General features: G+C 32.2%; 1 protein-coding gene across 2 annotated transcripts in view; it reads left to right on the forward strand.

The window, feature by feature from the left end:
- LOC139523373 (RING finger and SPRY domain-containing protein 1-like) overlaps positions 1-8747 on the forward strand; it is a 51011-nt gene extending 42264 nt beyond the window's left edge. For both annotated transcript variants that reach the window (XM_071317314.1, XM_071317315.1), the window contains exons 11-14: positions 3545-3647; positions 4954-5109; positions 6029-6133; positions 6518-8747. In XM_071317314.1, coding sequence (XP_071173415.1) covers positions 3545-3647; positions 4954-5109; positions 6029-6133; positions 6518-6662 — 509 coding nt within the window. In that variant the 3' untranslated portion in view covers positions 6663-8747. The remainder of the gene's footprint in view (positions 1-3544; positions 3648-4953; positions 5110-6028; positions 6134-6517) is intronic.
- The last annotated feature ends 7618 nt before the right edge of the window (positions 8748-16365 follow it).

The following is a 16365-nucleotide window of genomic DNA, read 5'->3' on the forward strand; positions in this document are numbered from 1 at the left end:
TTGCTGTAAGTCTTATTTGTATATTATTTAGTTCCTTTTTAAATCAACTGTTTAAAAAGACACTATGAGGTTAAACTTTACGGTCTTTGAATATTCCAGAAAAATCAGCCAGAAAGGAATTTGGCAAACTCGTGCAACCTAGCAACAATGAGTTTTATATTATATTTTGCTGCTCAGCTTCTTGTTAAGACTGTTAATATAAAAAAGAAGATGAGACAACTGTCCACAAGAGACCAAAATGACACAGACATTGACAACTATAGGTACAGCCTTCAACAATGAGCAAAGCCCATACCGCATAGTCAGCTATAAAAAGCCCAGATAAGGCAATGTAAAACAATTCAAACGAGAAAACTAACGGCCTTATTTATATAAAAGAATGAACAAAAAAAAAATATGTCACACATAAACAAATGACAGCCACTGAATTACAGGCTCCTGACTTGGGACAGGCACATACATAATTAATGTGGCAGGGTTAAACATGTTAGTGGGATCCAAACCCTCCCCCTAACCTGGGACAGTGGTATAACAGTCTGTTATAAAAAAAACTGTTGAGTAATATCTTTGGGAAATTTAGAACTGCTACACATGGTTTAAATATTCAAGAATTCAAAATTGTATGCTTTAAAAAGAGAAACATTAAAAAAAAATGTTCATTAATTGTTTATTTCTGGATCTGCCACAGACTGGATATATATATAAGAATGAAGCATGTAAAAAATCTATCCATCTAAGCTTAGAAAGAATACTGGAAGTAAAACCCTGGGGAGGCATTTATCATGCTGCTTTTAACATACATAAAATCAAGTAGGATTAAGGCCCTTTTCATCTAACCAATAAAACATTATGTTAGGAACATATTCACCTCATTAATTTAAAGTCAGGAGTCAGAAATGACAGGTATAACTTGTTACCAAATTCCTCTAGTTCCATTTTCTATCTTACAACTTTGAAATGTACCCCTCTCAAAATAAAATTAAATGTTTAAATATTGAGATAATGACTTAATTTGTAATGCTTAAAAGTTGAAGGTAAAGTATAACATAAAAATATGCCTAGTTGAGAATATGACCCCTATGTAGAAAATGATATGTATGGATTGTAAAAACATTTCTTTGTCCTTTTAAACTTTTCATTTAGCTCCAATGTCAATCTTCAGGGAGGACATTTAAATTTGGATAATTGATAAGATCTGCAAATTAATCTCAGCACTGAACCTTTCTCTTTGGATGTATAGAAGACGTCAGCCTTCAAATGGTTTAATTTTGGTAATAAAATGTAACGTCTGACTTCTTTATTTTTATTTCCACACCACATACTTAGCCTATAATGCACAGATCAGGGATATATATCTATCTTTTCCAAATGTATTTCCACACTGCATACTTAAGCCCTGCTTGCACAGATCATGGATATCTATCTTTTCCTAACGTTTAATTGGTGAATTGAATTACAACGTAATTGTAGAAGTGTCACCGTTAGTTGTGAGTCAAGGAGATGTGGGGGTATATGTCAACGAGTAATAAACTCCAACAACACAAATATCAAAAGACATCTTGAAGTCAACATACAATCTTCGTCTCTTTATTAAAATTCAACAATAGACAAGTGGTTATAAAAAAAGTCAAGATAAATCATCTTCAATTGAAAATTTTAAATTTGTCTTTTTTTTCTTTTTTTTTTGTTAAAAGCATCTACTGTAATACATTATCAAAAAAAAATTAAAAAGGTTGATGCTTTAAACAGTTTTTTAAAAAACATACAAGACTAACAAAAACCAGAGCTGGCTGGATTAAACATGTTTTGTGAGATCTCAACTCTTCCCCTATACCTCTAGCCAATATGGATTAAACAAACACACAGCAATACGCACAGTAAAACTCATTTTATAGAAGTCTGAGTCTGATGTTAGAATAGGTAGTAAATGTAACAAAAGAAGAAAGCAAAATGAAAATTATAAATATAGATTAACAAAACTACTACCAGTTTCTGACATGCCGGCTCCAGACTTCAATTAAACTGATTGAAAGATTATGTCTTTATTATTTACCTTTATAAATGGAAAATTTGGTCAATTTGCTGTTTCCGCACTCAATCTTTAATTTGCCTCAACCGATTGTTATGAAACTTATACACAATACTTATTACCAATATTTCTATTGAACAATGAGAGCACTCAAACACCAAATCAATCTCTAATGACCACATATAGATGCAAATCTCATTAAGTTTCAAAGAAAACAAAAAGTCAATAGGTTAGAATTAGTACATTGATTCTTACATATTTACAAGAGAGGGAAATCTGTGTCCAATGGAGACTTTTGTATGTGATTTATTTTCCTCTGATACCAAAACTTGACCAATTTCAATCAAACAGAAAGTGAAAGATCTTTAAAGTATACAGTATAAAGTTTGTGTTTATATTCCTGTCAATCAACCAACATGGCTGCCAAAGCTAAAAATAGAACATAAGGTGAGATGCATTAATTGTTTAATATCTTAAAACCATAATAGATGGAGGAAATTTTGCTGGAGTAAAAAGGATGTTTTAAAGACCTACTTTCTATATCAGTATGTACCATCAAAATTATCAGAAGATTCTTAGTAGGGGTTATTGTACTTGAAGGATAATCTGTTTATCACTATTTTACCTATGACAACGTTGTTAATGTTAACAACAGCACATGCTCCCTAAGTTTTTAGCGATAATTTTCATAACCACTTGACTCGCTGAGAAAGAAAATTATCAGACAATAAGATCAAAGGCTAATTTGGTTTATTAGTTTTATTAATCAATTTAATTCACAGATTACTTATAAATATCAGTTGAGGGGCATTTCTTGCCTACTTGCAGCTATTAGAAATTGGACATTTGATGCAAGTTGGGCATTCTTGTTTTTATGCCCCACCTACGATAGTAGAGGGGCATTATGTTTTCTGGTCTGTGCGTCCGTTCGTCTGTCCTTCCGTCTGTCGGTCTGTTCGTTCGTTCGTTCGTTCGTTCATCCGTCTGTCCTGCTTCAGGTTAAAGTTTTTGGTCAAGGTAGTTTTTGATGAAGTTGAAGTCCAATCAACTTGAAACTTAGTATACATGTGCCCTATGATATGATCTTTCTAATTTAAATGCCAAATTAGAGTTTTGACCCCAATTTTACGGTTCACTGAACATAGAAAATGATAGTGCAAATTTCAGGTTAAAGTTTTTGGTCAAGGTAGTTTTTGATAAAGTAGAAGTCCAATCAACTTGAAACTTAGTATACATGTTCCCTTTGATAAGATCATTCTAATTTTAATGCCAAATTAGAGAATTTATTCCAATTTCACGGTCCACTAAACATAGAAAATGATAGTGCGAGTGGGGCATCCGTGTACTGTGGACACATTCTTGTTAAGCTATCACTTCAAAGGCCACTAAGGACACTGATTGTTTTGGCCAGGATCTCAGAAAAGGCATTGGGTTACAACTACAAATACATTTGGTTGTGGTGTTTTAAAAAAAATATATTATATATTGTTAATATATATGTATTGTTTTTTTCAGGAGACACATTAGGACTTTTGTTAAATATAGATGAAAAATACCTGTCATTTTCTTTGAATGGTGAATGTTTACCAAGTTATGATGACCTTTTCCAGTATTCAAGGTAAGATTGACTTTCTTAGTAGGGAAAGTAAGGTTTATGCTGAGATACATAAAAACTATCATCCAAGTTAATTTTGAAATGATAAAAAAAAATACCAAAAGGGAGAATCAAAACTCTTAAATTGAGGAGAGACTGAAGATTAATGGCAAAAAAGAAAAACAATGAAAAGACAAACAGCAATCTACAAAAACTACATATAAAACTGAAGATTGTGCCACATGAACCCGATCCATGTAGACATCTCAGGTTCTGCAGAAGGGTAAGCAGATCCTGAATATCTTTTAAATGAGTTAAGCTGGGGTCACATATTCATGATTTTTACTGCCGTCCTTGACAGGACCATTCCCGATTAAAATTTATTAAAAGTCTGATCAAGATCCAAGAATCGTGGATGGAAATTCAAACTTTAATTAAAATTTGTAAAAAAAAATATTTAATCACGACAACAATCAGATATTGTTCAGGAAACGTCGATATTCAACCGTTTTAAAGCATGTATCCCGATAATCCCGTTCTAAATCCGCTTCTTATCAGATTTGTATTTTTCGCCAGGTAAAATTCGACCGAGTCTGTCACGACTGCGCCCCGATTCTACCGAATGTAATCAGACAGAGATCAGATAGTGACAAGACAGTGAACCGACGCTGACGGAAGTTATTCGTTCGAAAACTGTCGGCATTCTCTGGATGATCAGGTACTGTCGGAACGTAATCCTATCACGGCAATCGACAAGATCTGGATGCAATCTGGACCTGATCGGCAGAAAAACAGCAATGAAAAATTTCTCCAGATCATTCTCGTTCCACAGGACACCGTCCTGAATACACAGAACATTGTTAGGAATTCAATCCGATACAGCAGAATCTGTCACGACATAGGCACGATTGTAATCCGACTAGACAAAATCGGCTGAGTTTCACCGAATGTTACGGGACGCACCTAACTGTCGGGGTGCTTTGCCGAACTATTCGGACCCTTCCTGACCAGTAGGAATCTGTTACGAACTGAAACGACTGCGTTCAGACAATAATAGGACATTCCAGATAATTGAGGATACTAATCCGACTTTTTCACTTTTCGTGTCGTATCGCTGTCTGATGATGACTCTGATCTCAAACGGGAGCAATAATCGACAATGTGTGAACTCCGCATTAAACATCTTATTACTTTGATGTCAGTCAACCAACTAATATGGACTTAGTTTTACATCTATGAGAAATATTCTTTACAATTCTGCTGAACCAATTAAGAAAAAACAGGACAGAAACTTGCAATATCTGTATTATATTATGATTGTCTATTTCAGTGGTGGATATTTTGCTGCTGCTAGTTTTATGTCTTACCAACAATGTGAATTTAACTTTGGTGCAAAGCCATTTAAGTATCCTCCTAAAGGGACATTATTCAAAACATTTAATGATTATGGAACCATGACAGATGAAGAAAAGAAAATTTTACCCAGGTATGGTTTTGTCGTTGGCAATTGTAGACAATTTATAAAAAATCAGTTTTCATAGTACAAGTTTTTGAAAAACTTTAGCACTTGCTTATTATTAAAAATATGCTTTTATTTTACAAGTTTTTATACATGATTAGTACTAACTTATCATGAGAATATAAAACATTTTGAGTAATGTAAATAATAGTATTTGAACAAAAATGTCCTCCCCATCGATGACTATGCCAAAATAGTGTTCAAAGTTGGCAACTAAATATAGAAAATGATTGCCAATGAGACATCTATCCACTACAGACCAAATGAAGAACTAAATGCTTTAGGTAGGAAATGCTTTGTCGTCTAAAGTAAGACATAATCGTATGGCATAACAATGTTATTATGGCCATGTAGACTGTCACTTCAAAAAGTTTTTCAATTTGAATTGAAACAACTAATTTTGAGTTTGTCCAAATTGATGAAATAAAAAAAAATGTAATTTTTTCGTGTGTCAACAGAAAATATTTGACGTTACAAATCAAATTTGATTGCTTTGATTTTCAAACACAAGGTCAACCAGCATTTTTTTTTTATCAGATGTTGTCTCGTGTGCATCCGCCCAATTTTCAATCTTTTCCAGTTAACAGCAAAACTTATTGGGCCTTCAGCAACCACATGAGTAGTCGACTAGAATTTTTTGATATTTTATAAGAAATGCTTTCAGAAATAACATACTAGAAAAAACTGTCTTCAATTACCCAGCAAAAAAATAGAGGTATATCATGTTACAGATATTAGAACTTGCACAAAAGATTGTAGCTATAAATGTATAAGGTCTATCAACTAAAGCAAATGAAAACAAATATTTAATACTTACTAATTTTTTGCATGTTTTATCACCTAAATTAAATACATTTACAATCTTAACTCCCCCTTCTCTTTTCAGACATATGCGTTTGAACTTGATAAAGAACTTCCAAGTCAATGAAGATTCTTGTACAATCTGCTTTGCTGAAAAAGCTTCGCACAAGTTGGTTCCCTGTGAACATGGGTATGTATCATAAAACAGCAATAAATTCAGTTATCCTGCATATGCATGAAATAGTTGCCACTGGACTTGCTATGCAATAATCAATCAAAGAATCTGTAAATATAGAAATCATTGCAGTTATCTCCCCTGGCTATACCGATCTTCAGTGTATTTCTAAATTGCCCCAGCTTTTATTTTTTTTAAATAGATAGTCTTAATATCAAAATTGCTGTGACATAGTTTAAAATCCAATATTTAGTTGCCTGAATATAGCTGTTTGAATTCAACAAACACATCAATATTTGAAAATTGCTTGCTCTTGTCGTAATCTGAATAAAATTGATTTATGATTTTCATGAATTAAATGGTTTTGTGCTGTTTTACTATGTTTGTTTTATTTTGTAGAGGATTCTGCTTCAAATGTTCATTACAATTGGAAACCTGCCCAATGTGTAGAACACAGATACATGAAAGAGTGCTTTCAGAAAGTAGCAGGTCAAGAACAGCATCAGATAGTGCCGAAGACCAATCAGCGGACAAAGACACATAGCTGTGATCATGTACAGTGCAGCTATAGCTTTAAATATTTGTTAAGTTAGCCTTTGGAACATGGTTTTAAAACTATACACTATAGAAATGTAATGGCCATAAATATGTTTGTGATCTATGAATAATTTAACTTCACGTTTCCATTAATCATAAGTCATTAAACTTGCATACCTGCCAACTCTTCAAAATCTCTAAATGCATATTTTATACATGTCATAAGTTTGTTTTAATCTGATATTCTATGCTTTTGAATAAGTGTATATGTGCTTAATTGTATTTTTAGCTATTTTGAATGCATTTTGTATTTTTAAATCATTTTATATGCTTTCGAGTGTCAGGTCAAAACCTCTCATGAGAAATCCCCCATGATAGGTCTGCTGAAGAAAGATACACTTACTTTTTGGTTGAATTGGTTGACACTGTCAGTCAAGATTGCTATAGCAAAGTTTGTAAAGGAGTGAGATTTCATTTTGTTTTTGTAAACATTTTCTTCCCCTTAAAGTTTTTAAACCAGATTGTTTATTGAGTTACAAAAACTACTTTTGGAATTTTTGAAACATTGCTAATAACATCAGTATTATGCTGATCTCTAGTCTTCTTCTGTTTAAAATGATTAAACTAATGTTATATAATGCAAATCATCCAAATAGGAGAACTTTTGATTATGACATCTCAATTCTATAGTATTGATGAAATTCATATAAGGGGAGATAATTCTATAATTCACTGTTTCAAACCTGGGTAATATTTTATAAAGCATACACCAAAACAATGGTTACCAAAGTCCAAAACCATGGTAATTTAAGAATATTGCCATGTTTGACTAAGAAATTGTATAGGTTTATATGTAATTGATTGAAAGTTATAAATGTTATCATTATGTGCTTATGTTATTTTCTATATTAGAGTTTAATTTTGTATAGTTTTTGTCTTAAAACAAGTTTGAATTTTGGTTGTTGGGAAGATATTCAAAATCATTTGTTATTTTTAAAATAAAATTCAACAGTACATGTATAATGTACTGGTCTAACTGTAGTGTATAGTTTTAAAGTCTTGCATAGAAGCAAAAGACTGTGATTTTTTTTTTATCTTATTATTGTAATGCATATTTGAAATTACTTTTTGTTAAAAAAAGTTAATGTCTTATGGTAATCAAAAAAAATATATATAATTTCCAAAAGTGATTTTTACCAGGTGCTTTTTTTGGTTCGCTGACTATTTTACAGTATTCTCAACAAATAATACAATCAGTATAAATAAAAATATATGTCTTGTGTAGCATTCAGATTGTTCAAAAGAAAATTTGTTATTTTAGACTACTTATTTTTTAGAAGTTTTGTAAAGGCAATTAGTAACGTTTTAATTCAAAATTTCCTGTAGATATGTTGACTGATATATGATTTCTACTTTTTCCAAGTGTATGTGCTACTTTTGCAAATGGGGTTTTTAAACTTCTTTTCTTCCATTGACGGAGGAATTCATACATAGTTAAAGTTTGACTTTCCAACAACGTTAAATAATTAGCACCTAAAGTTATCTTGCATTAGCTTTTGTGCATACAAGTTACTTGGAGTAAGATGAGGCATCAATCTCTCATTTATGCTTCAGTGACTTTGGAAATGTTACAACGTTTAAAAATTATTACCTTTTTGATAAAGTATAAGTAGCAAATAAGATAAGTTTCTGTATTAAGAGCCATATAAATAGGCATGAAAAACTTACATTCATGTTCGAGTGTTAATTTTCAGTAGATATCGTAGTCTTTTTAAGGTTGAAATAATGTTACATGTATAAAAATAAACTATCTGTGATATAGATACATACTATGACCGCAAAACTTATATAGATGTAACTATAATTCCAGGTTTTGCACAATCATGTTTAAATTATATACATATTATTGAGTGTATTGTATCAGTCTTCTTTCATTGGGTGATAACATATTCTTGTGGCAAAATGCCACTTCATTCTAGAAATAATTATGATGTTTTAAAGCATTGCTGTTTGTTTTAAAAATGGCTCCTTTCTTAATGAGTAATGTTTAGAATTATTTGTATGGTACTACGAAATTAAAACTGTCCTTCCTTATTGGATATTTTTTTTGGCATATTCAGATAAGAAACAAAAACAATCTATTTGATCCGAAAACTTTTTATTTAATGTTACACAAATTAAAACAAGACACATTATTGTTAACAAGTTTTCTTACAACAAGTCATTAACACTGTTAGGTATTGAAATATTGCTAAGATGAAGGAGCTTGCTTTATTTGACTTTGCATAAAAAAACTTAGCTACATATCAGCAATTCGTGTTTTAGCTTAGTCAGATATCTTTTTGAAACAGCTCCCATAGAAATAAAAATGTAACTTATCAATTATAATAAAATTGGTTAATTTAGGTTTTTGGTGTATCTGGTTTTATTTTTTGTTTTTTGAAAATTGAATAAGAATATGAGTTTAAAACAAATATGTAATTTCTGTATTGTTTTTAAAAAATGGTGAAAAAAGATAAATTATTTTTTAAAAGGTGATTTTGAAAATATGTTTAAGGAGTAGATTACCTTAGCCGTATTTGGCACAACTTTTTGGAATTTTGGGTCCTCAATGCTCTTCAACTTTGTATTTATTTGGCTTTTTTAACTATTTTGATATTAGCGTCACTGATGAGTCTTGTGTAGACGAAACGCGCGTCTGGCGTATAAAATTATAATCCTGGTACTTTTGATAACTATATATTCCCCCAATCTTTAAAGGATTGTAAAAAAAATATGAAGGACAATTACTATTGAAATTATGAATGATACTGTCTTTGATATTTGTAGATAAACTAATACATATGCTCACAATGCAGTGTTATAGGGTAGATTGCACACTTTTACTCCACAAAATGTGAATTAAACACTATTTATAATATATTTTTTGTAAATTTGTTTGGCTTTTTTTGGAAGGTGAGGACTAATATGATTTTTTACCAAAGAATAATGAAAATTATTTAATATTATTGTATTTCAGATCAATTATAAATTTCATTTACATATCACTGTGAAATTAATTCTCAGTTTTCATTGTTTCTAATTTTTTAATCAAATCAACCAGTGATTTATCTCTTAATATCATATGTTTTATGCAAGACGACCAATGAAGAGTCTATAGAGAGATTCACTTTAGAGTAATAAGATGTTATTTAACAGCAGCTTTCAAAAAAACAACAATTTGGGTCAAGGGCAACATGGTGGATGTTGGTTAGACAAAATGGACAATTTGAAAGACTGAATCGAGAGGGATTATGTTCAGATAACATATTTAGGGTAACTGTAACAAATATCTGGTTAACAGGATATCAGATGGATGAAGGTCAGAAAACAATTCTTGGAAGTATCCTTGTATATCAAAGAAATGGGGACTTATATTGTTGCTTCTAATTCATAACATAATAAATACTTTAAATCAATCTAGTAGAAAAAGAAAATGGCTTTTGAGAAGGGCACAACTTTGATAGTTTTTTTTTATCAATTATCTGAAATATCTAGTATAAACAATGGCAACTTTAAACTTATGAAATTCATAAGAATTGAAGTTTTACAAGATTTTTGTATGAAGGACAGCCTCAGGATGGAGTTGCAGAAAAAGGACAGAGGAAAATAACTGGTAAATTTGTTGTTCTATTTAGACCCTTATTTAATCATTACATTTATTAATGAAATCCATTTAAGTAGACTATAGATATAAGTCTGTTTGCTAGCTTTTTGAGATATGATTTAATGTTTGATTTGATGCAGTATGGAGAGTAATTTGCATATGTTACGATAATCATGAGGCATTATTCATCACAAGTGTAGTTTCATATCATTTGCCCAGCTCTCATACTCTTTGGACAATTCTGTATTATAGCATTTGCAGCCTCTAAAAGATAGACATGAAGTTATCAAGTTTTACTAACATTTATCAAATTTGTTTTTTTTCCCTTGTCGGCACTTTTGGAAGATGGTGACGCATAGGTTTTAATGTTAAGTAAAAAAATGGCCAACTTTACAATACAGATAAAGCTTTTAATTAAATTTTTGTTATAATTGAAGGAAAACTCACGATTAAATTTTGAAAATAAGTAGATAGTTTTTTCATCATATATTTTAAACCAATCTAAATTGCTTGGCATTATGTGAAATGTTTGCTTTGTTTGCATAGTCACCACCCCAAAAAGCATTTTCAAAAGTCTTTTTATAACTACGGGGGAGTAAAAGTATAATAAGAGAATGAAAAGATTTTTTTGACAAGAAAACATTACCGAAATTTTAGAATTACCAATCTTGAATGTAAGAAGCAAGATTTATTCAAATACAGGGAGATAACTCTGCCTTTCTATCTATATAAAATAATCAAAAAAAATGTCATGATCAAATATCACCTGCTGTTGTAATAGATTTTTTGTTTTCATAGCACATGACAAAAGGTATTAAACTTAACAAACAAAATATTAGCTAGTTTTTGTTTTGCTTACAAGTCAATATCGCATTTTAATATATTTAAATGCAGTATTTTGTTATTATATTGTTATAAGATTTGTTATTTATATCTGTCTCTTTTTAATAAAATTGTAAAGCCTGTATTTCTTTGTTTACAATGCAAAAGTCTTTACTTATTTGTTTACTAGTTGAAAGTCTGTATTTCTTTGTTTACTTGACATTTTATTGTTATTTGATAACCGATGTCAAGGTCGTTTGATATCTCGACTCAAGGTCATCCAGTTTCCTGTTCCATCCTTTGGAAAAGATCAGCTGTTATTCTCTAATTAAGCTATTTTATATATATTTTTCACTATATTTCATATTTGATCTATATAAAAACAGACTGACTATGCAAGGGGCTGTCATGAACTTGTAGTGACTTTGAAATGAAGAACAGCAGTAAAAGGGCTGTTTCTTTCATTCTAATTTTGTATGGTGGTGGTAGGGATTTTTTGTCATTAATTTGAACACCATATTCCTTCTTTTCAAACATGAAAAAAGTTTGAATTTTCTTGCTTTGAGATGACTGTTTAAATATACCATACTAAAGTATGTGTAGATCGAAAGCCTATGTCATTTCCCATTGTAATTTGTTTAGCTAGACTCAGGCATGCTGTTTGTAGTTTGACCACATGACAAATGTGCTATAAAATTACATAGGCGAGACATTACCGAGTGAACAATTTATTTGGGATATTAACACAAATCAGTAGATGTCAATGAATAATATTCTTGCATATGGTCAATTTTAAAAATTAGTACAAGAAGGATACCAGTATGTGTCAACTTAATTAGTACAAGAAGGATACCAGTATGTGTCAACTAAATTAGTACAAGAAGGATACCAGTATGTGAGTTGACAATCTCACACTGAAATAACAAAATACTTTCCCAACTCTGGAATCAGTATATAAGAAGGAGAAACATTTGGCTGTGTCTACCTTCCTACATAGAGAAGCTGTATATAAGATGGAGGTACAGTTATCAGTAGGCTGTTTCTATACCCATGGACAAAGCATGATAATGGTACAATATAGCTTACCTTGTCTTTTATTGTTAAGGGTGTTTTTTAATGCCCTACATACAATAGTAGTGTTTATTGTATTTTCTGTTTTATATATCCATCTTGGGGGCCCATTGACTGTCTAAGAGGGCTCCAGTCATGCTTCAGTGATTCCCTAAATAATCAACTAATTTTTTGACAGAAAAGGTTGTGGGGCTCCCTGGGCCCCTCAAAATCCGCCTCTGCTTTCAGTCTGTGTGTCCACATATCAGGTTAAAGTTTTAGTTTAAAGTTGTTTCAGCTCAGTCATCACCTTGGTTCACTTGTTCATAGTGTAGTGAACTATTCAATAGCATAATCCAAATACTTGGGTTGTTCATAAAACATGAAAATGTACCACACTGAAAATCTAAATTAGTCACGATGACTATTCAGTTAGTCAAATATCAGCCGAAAGGTAGTCAAAAGCATATATGACTACCCGTCAAGTCATTATGACTACCTGCATGGTCAATTGACTATGTTAGTGGTCACAGCACAACGTGGTGTAGAGTATCGATTTTCACGCGCACTCTTTCGCGTTCCCTTTGTTCCATAGATTGTGTAGATGTAAACAAACCAGAAGGCACGGAAACTGTTATTTTGTCAAATAAACCAATTGTTTAAAGTAAGTATGATGTATATTTGTTTTAATTCTTACTTACAAAAATTGAATTTAAGAAAAAGAAGTGTATCAATGAAAGTTATATCGTCACATGTTGACGTAACGACAATAAAAAAAGGGGGGATATGTATACGGGATATTAATTTTGATACACATACAACGTATTGTCGATTGAAAAGAGTATTAAGCGATATCTTTTTTTCACCTTAGCAAAAACTGTTAAAAATAAACACTGCAATTGATATTCACAACAATGAATCAAAAACTCAGGGTGGCTGTCAAGATCCTGGTGCTTACATTACAATGCTGTGATATAGGATGGGTGGCTGTCAAGATCCTGGTGCTTACATACACCTTATCGCTATTCCCGGCTGACCCGTCCGCTTGAACTTTTGACGTCAACAACAATCACTTTTCCATTGTGGCGTCAGACATTTTGTTTTATGACGTCAAAATTTTACGGGAACCTGTGTGATTTCCAGCAATGGCGGACAAATAGCGATAAGGTGTATTACAATGGTGTGTTATAAGATGGGTGGCTGTCAAGATCCTGGTGCTTATATTACAATGTTGTGTTATAAGATGGGTGGCTGTCAAGATCCCGGTGCTTATATCACAATGTTGTGGTATACGATGGGTGGCTGGCAAGATCCCGGTGCTTACATTACAATGTTGTGGTATAAGATGGGTGGCTGGCGAGATCCCGGTGCTTACATTACAATGTTGTGGTATAAGATGGGTGGCTGTCAAGATTCTGGTGCTTACATTAAAATGTTGTGGTATAAGATAGGTGGCTGTCAAGATCCGGGTGGTTACATTACAATGTTACAATGTTGTGATATAGGATGGGTGGCTGTCAAGATCCCGGTGCTTACATTACAAATTAATGGTATAAGATAAGTGATTAAATCACTAGATCAAAGATTTTAAAATTAGTTTTTTCTTTAAACTTTTAACATGACTGATATACTTGTTTATTGTTATATTTTAGCTTCTAAAATGATATAATTATATTTTTCAGCAAATGAAGACATTGCTGTTTGTATGAACACAGCTGAAAGATTTTTTACCATAGAGAATACCACACTGACACATGCAGAGTTGATACCGACAAAATATCTGAAATAAACACTTCAAATTAACAATGAGTTTATAATAAATTTATTTTCTTTATTTGATTTTTAGTCTTTAATATATGTCACTGAGTAATGGTTACACATGGAAACTTAAGGTATAGGAAGGTTTTGAACATTGAGCACTTTGTGGTCCTATACTATTGTCATTGTTAGTATTGATGCTGTGGTATTTTTAGCTCACCTGGCCCGAAGGGCCAAGTGAGCTATTCCCATCACTTTGCGTCCGGCGTCCGTCGTCGTCGTCCTGCGTCCGGCGTCCGTCGTCGTCGTCCGTCGTCGTTAACTTTTACAAAAATCTTCTCCTCTGAAACTACTGGGCCAAATCAAACCAAACTTGGCCACAATCATCATTGGGGTATCTAGTTTAAAAAATGTGTGGCGTGACCCGGTCAACCAACCAAGATGGCCGCCACGGCTAAAAATAGAACATAGGGGTAAAATGCAGTTTTTGGCTTATAACTCAAAAACCAAAGCATTTAGAGCAAATCTGACATGGGGTAAAAATGTTTATCAGGTCAAGATCTATCTGCCCTGAAATTTTCAGATGAATCGGTCAATCGGTTGTTGGGTTGCTGCCCCTGAATTGGTAATTTTGAGGAAATTTTGCTGTTTTTGGTTATTATCTTGAATATTATTATAGATAGAGGTAAACTGTTAACAGCAATAATGTTCAGCAAAGTAAGATCTACAAATAAGTCAACATGACCAAAATGGTCAGTTGATCCGTTTAGGAGTTATTGCCCTTTATAGTCAATTTTTAACCATTTTTCGTTAATTAAAGTAATCTTTTACAAAAATCTTCTCCTCTGAAACTACTGGGCCAAATTAATCCAAACTTGGCCACAATCATCTTTGGGGTATCTAGTTTAAAAAATGTGTGGCATGAATTGGTCAACCAACCAAGATGGCCGCCACGGCTAAAAATAGAACAAAGGGGTAAAATGCAGTTTTTGGCTTATAACTCAAAAACCAAAGCATTTTGAGGAAATCTGACATGGGATAAAAATGTTTATCAGGTCAAGATCTATCTGCCCTGAAATTTTCAGATGAATCGGTCAATCGGTTGTTGGGTTGCTGCCCCTGAATTGGTAATTTTGAGGAAATTTTGCTGTTTTTGGTTATTATCTTGAATATTATTATAGATAGAGATAAACTGTAAACAGCAATAATGTTCAGCAAAGTAAGATCTACAAATAAGTCAACATGACCAAAATGGTCAGTTGACCCGTTTAGGAGTTATTGCCCTTTATAGTCAATTTTTAACCATTTTTCGTAAATTAAAGTAATCTTTTACAAAAATCTTCTCCTCTGAAACTACTGGGCCAAATTAATCCAAACTTGGCCACAATCATCTTTGGGGTATCTAGTTTAAAATATGTGTGGCATGACCTGGTCAACCAACCAAGATGGCCGCCACCGCTAAAAATAGAACATAGGGGTAAAATGCAGTTTTTGGCTTATAACTCAAAAACCAAAGCATTTTGAGGAAATCTGACATGGAATAAAAATGTTTATCAGGTCAAGATCTATCTGCCCTGAAATTTTCAGATGAATCGGTCAATCGGTTGTTGGGTTGCTGCCCCTGAGTTGGTAATTTTGAGGAAATTTTGCTGTTTTTGGTTATTATCTTGAATATTATTATAGATAGAGATAAATTGTAAACAGCAATAATGTTCAGCAAAGTAAGATCTACAAATAAGTCAACATGACCAAAATGGTCAGTTGACCCCTTAAGGAGTAATTGCCCTTTATAGTCAATTTTTAACAATTTTCATTAATTTGGTAAATTTATGTAAATTTTTACCAAATATAGTTCTCTGTTACTAATGGGCAAAGTTCATTATAGATATAATTGTAAGAAGCAAAATCGTTCAGTAAAGAAAGAACTTCAAACACATCACCATCACCAAAATACAATTTTGTCATGAATCCATTTGTGTCCTTTGTTTAATATGCACATAGACCAAGGTGAGCGACACAGGCTCTTTAGAGCCTCTAGTTTAATGATATTATATTCCAGATGTATTTGTCAATCCTATGGAAGAGAAACAAAACAAAGTAGAATAACAGAAGAAATGAACCATAGCAGAACGAAACGGAATGAAACGCACACAAATTAAATGGTAGAACAAAAAACACAACACAAATAAAAATAACAGTCTAACAGTCGTGACTATTCACAGTAATCATGTTGACTAACCAACATGGTAACTTCCGACTATTTCAATCAGTCATATGGACTGCATTCAATTGTCAAACTGACAAATGTGCATAGTCAATTAAACAATCCAATTCGTCATAACGAGTATGACATATAGTCATTTTGACTTCCTAACATAGTCATAATGACCACCCTACTCAGTCAATTATGACTATCCATCTAGTCAAACGACTA

This window comes from Mytilus edulis, chromosome 5 (assembly GCF_963676685.1).
Source record: "Mytilus edulis chromosome 5, xbMytEdul2.2, whole genome shotgun sequence".
In the NCBI taxonomy this organism is placed as follows: Eukaryota; Metazoa; Mollusca; class Bivalvia; order Mytilida; family Mytilidae; genus Mytilus; species Mytilus edulis.